Raw genomic sequence first — 642 nt, 5'->3', positions numbered from 1 at the left:
TCCTTTTTTTTTTTTTTTTTTTTTTTTTCCCCCCCCCCCCCCTGCTCTTGCAGTCAAGCCAACTATGTATTTACTGAACTAAAATCGAAGCTATTAAAAAAAAAAAAGGGGGGGGGGAAAGTAGGGGAAGTTTCTATGACAATAAAAAAGGCTACAACTGTTTGACAGGTAGTTACTGCTGTGTGAGCCTCTCCATTCTATACTCTATAAAAGCAAATGACCGTCGTAAACATCTCGATTTATCATCTGCCATAAAACGAGACTTCAAGGGGCTGAGAACTCAGTCCTTGCTTTCTTCTTTTTCCTCCTCTTCTTTTTCCTCTTCTTCATTCCCTTCTTCTTCCGTTTTCTCCTCGTCCCTGGCCCCCGGCAGCTTATCTTTATTGTTTTCTTTTTTCCACTTCATCCTCCTGTTCTGGAACCAGATCTTCACTTGTCTCTCGGTCAGTCCCAGGGCGTGAGAGACCTCAATCCGCCGCTTCCGTGTCAAATACGGGTTGAAGAGGAACTCCTTTTCTAACTCCAGGGTCTGGTACCGGCTGTAAGTTTGTCTGCCACTGCGTCTTCCGGGAGCTGTAGGACACAAACATCAAATAACTTCTTAATTCTCCCCCTTTTTGGAGGCTCTGCTCCCCCCACCCC

At 45.2% G+C, this 642-nt stretch overlaps 1 protein-coding gene across 1 annotated transcript in view; it reads right to left on the bottom strand.

The window, feature by feature from the left end:
• Window positions 1-280: 280 nt before the first annotated feature.
• HOXC8 (homeobox C8) overlaps window positions 281-642 on the bottom strand; it is a 2,778-nt gene continuing 2,416 nt past the window's right edge. The window contains exon 2 of the mRNA XM_009884067.1: window positions 281-573. Within this exon, the coding sequence (XP_009882369.1) occupies window positions 281-573 (293 nt within the window). The remainder of the gene's footprint in view (window positions 574-642) is intronic.

Source organism: Charadrius vociferus, unplaced genomic scaffold (genome assembly GCF_000708025.1).
Source record: "Charadrius vociferus isolate BGI_N301 unplaced genomic scaffold, ASM70802v2 scaffold1164, whole genome shotgun sequence".
NCBI classification, from domain to species: domain Eukaryota; kingdom Metazoa; phylum Chordata; class Aves; order Charadriiformes; family Charadriidae; genus Charadrius; species Charadrius vociferus.
Note: the sequence above shows the minus strand (reverse complement) of the source record. Positions and strands in the feature narration are given on the sequence as shown.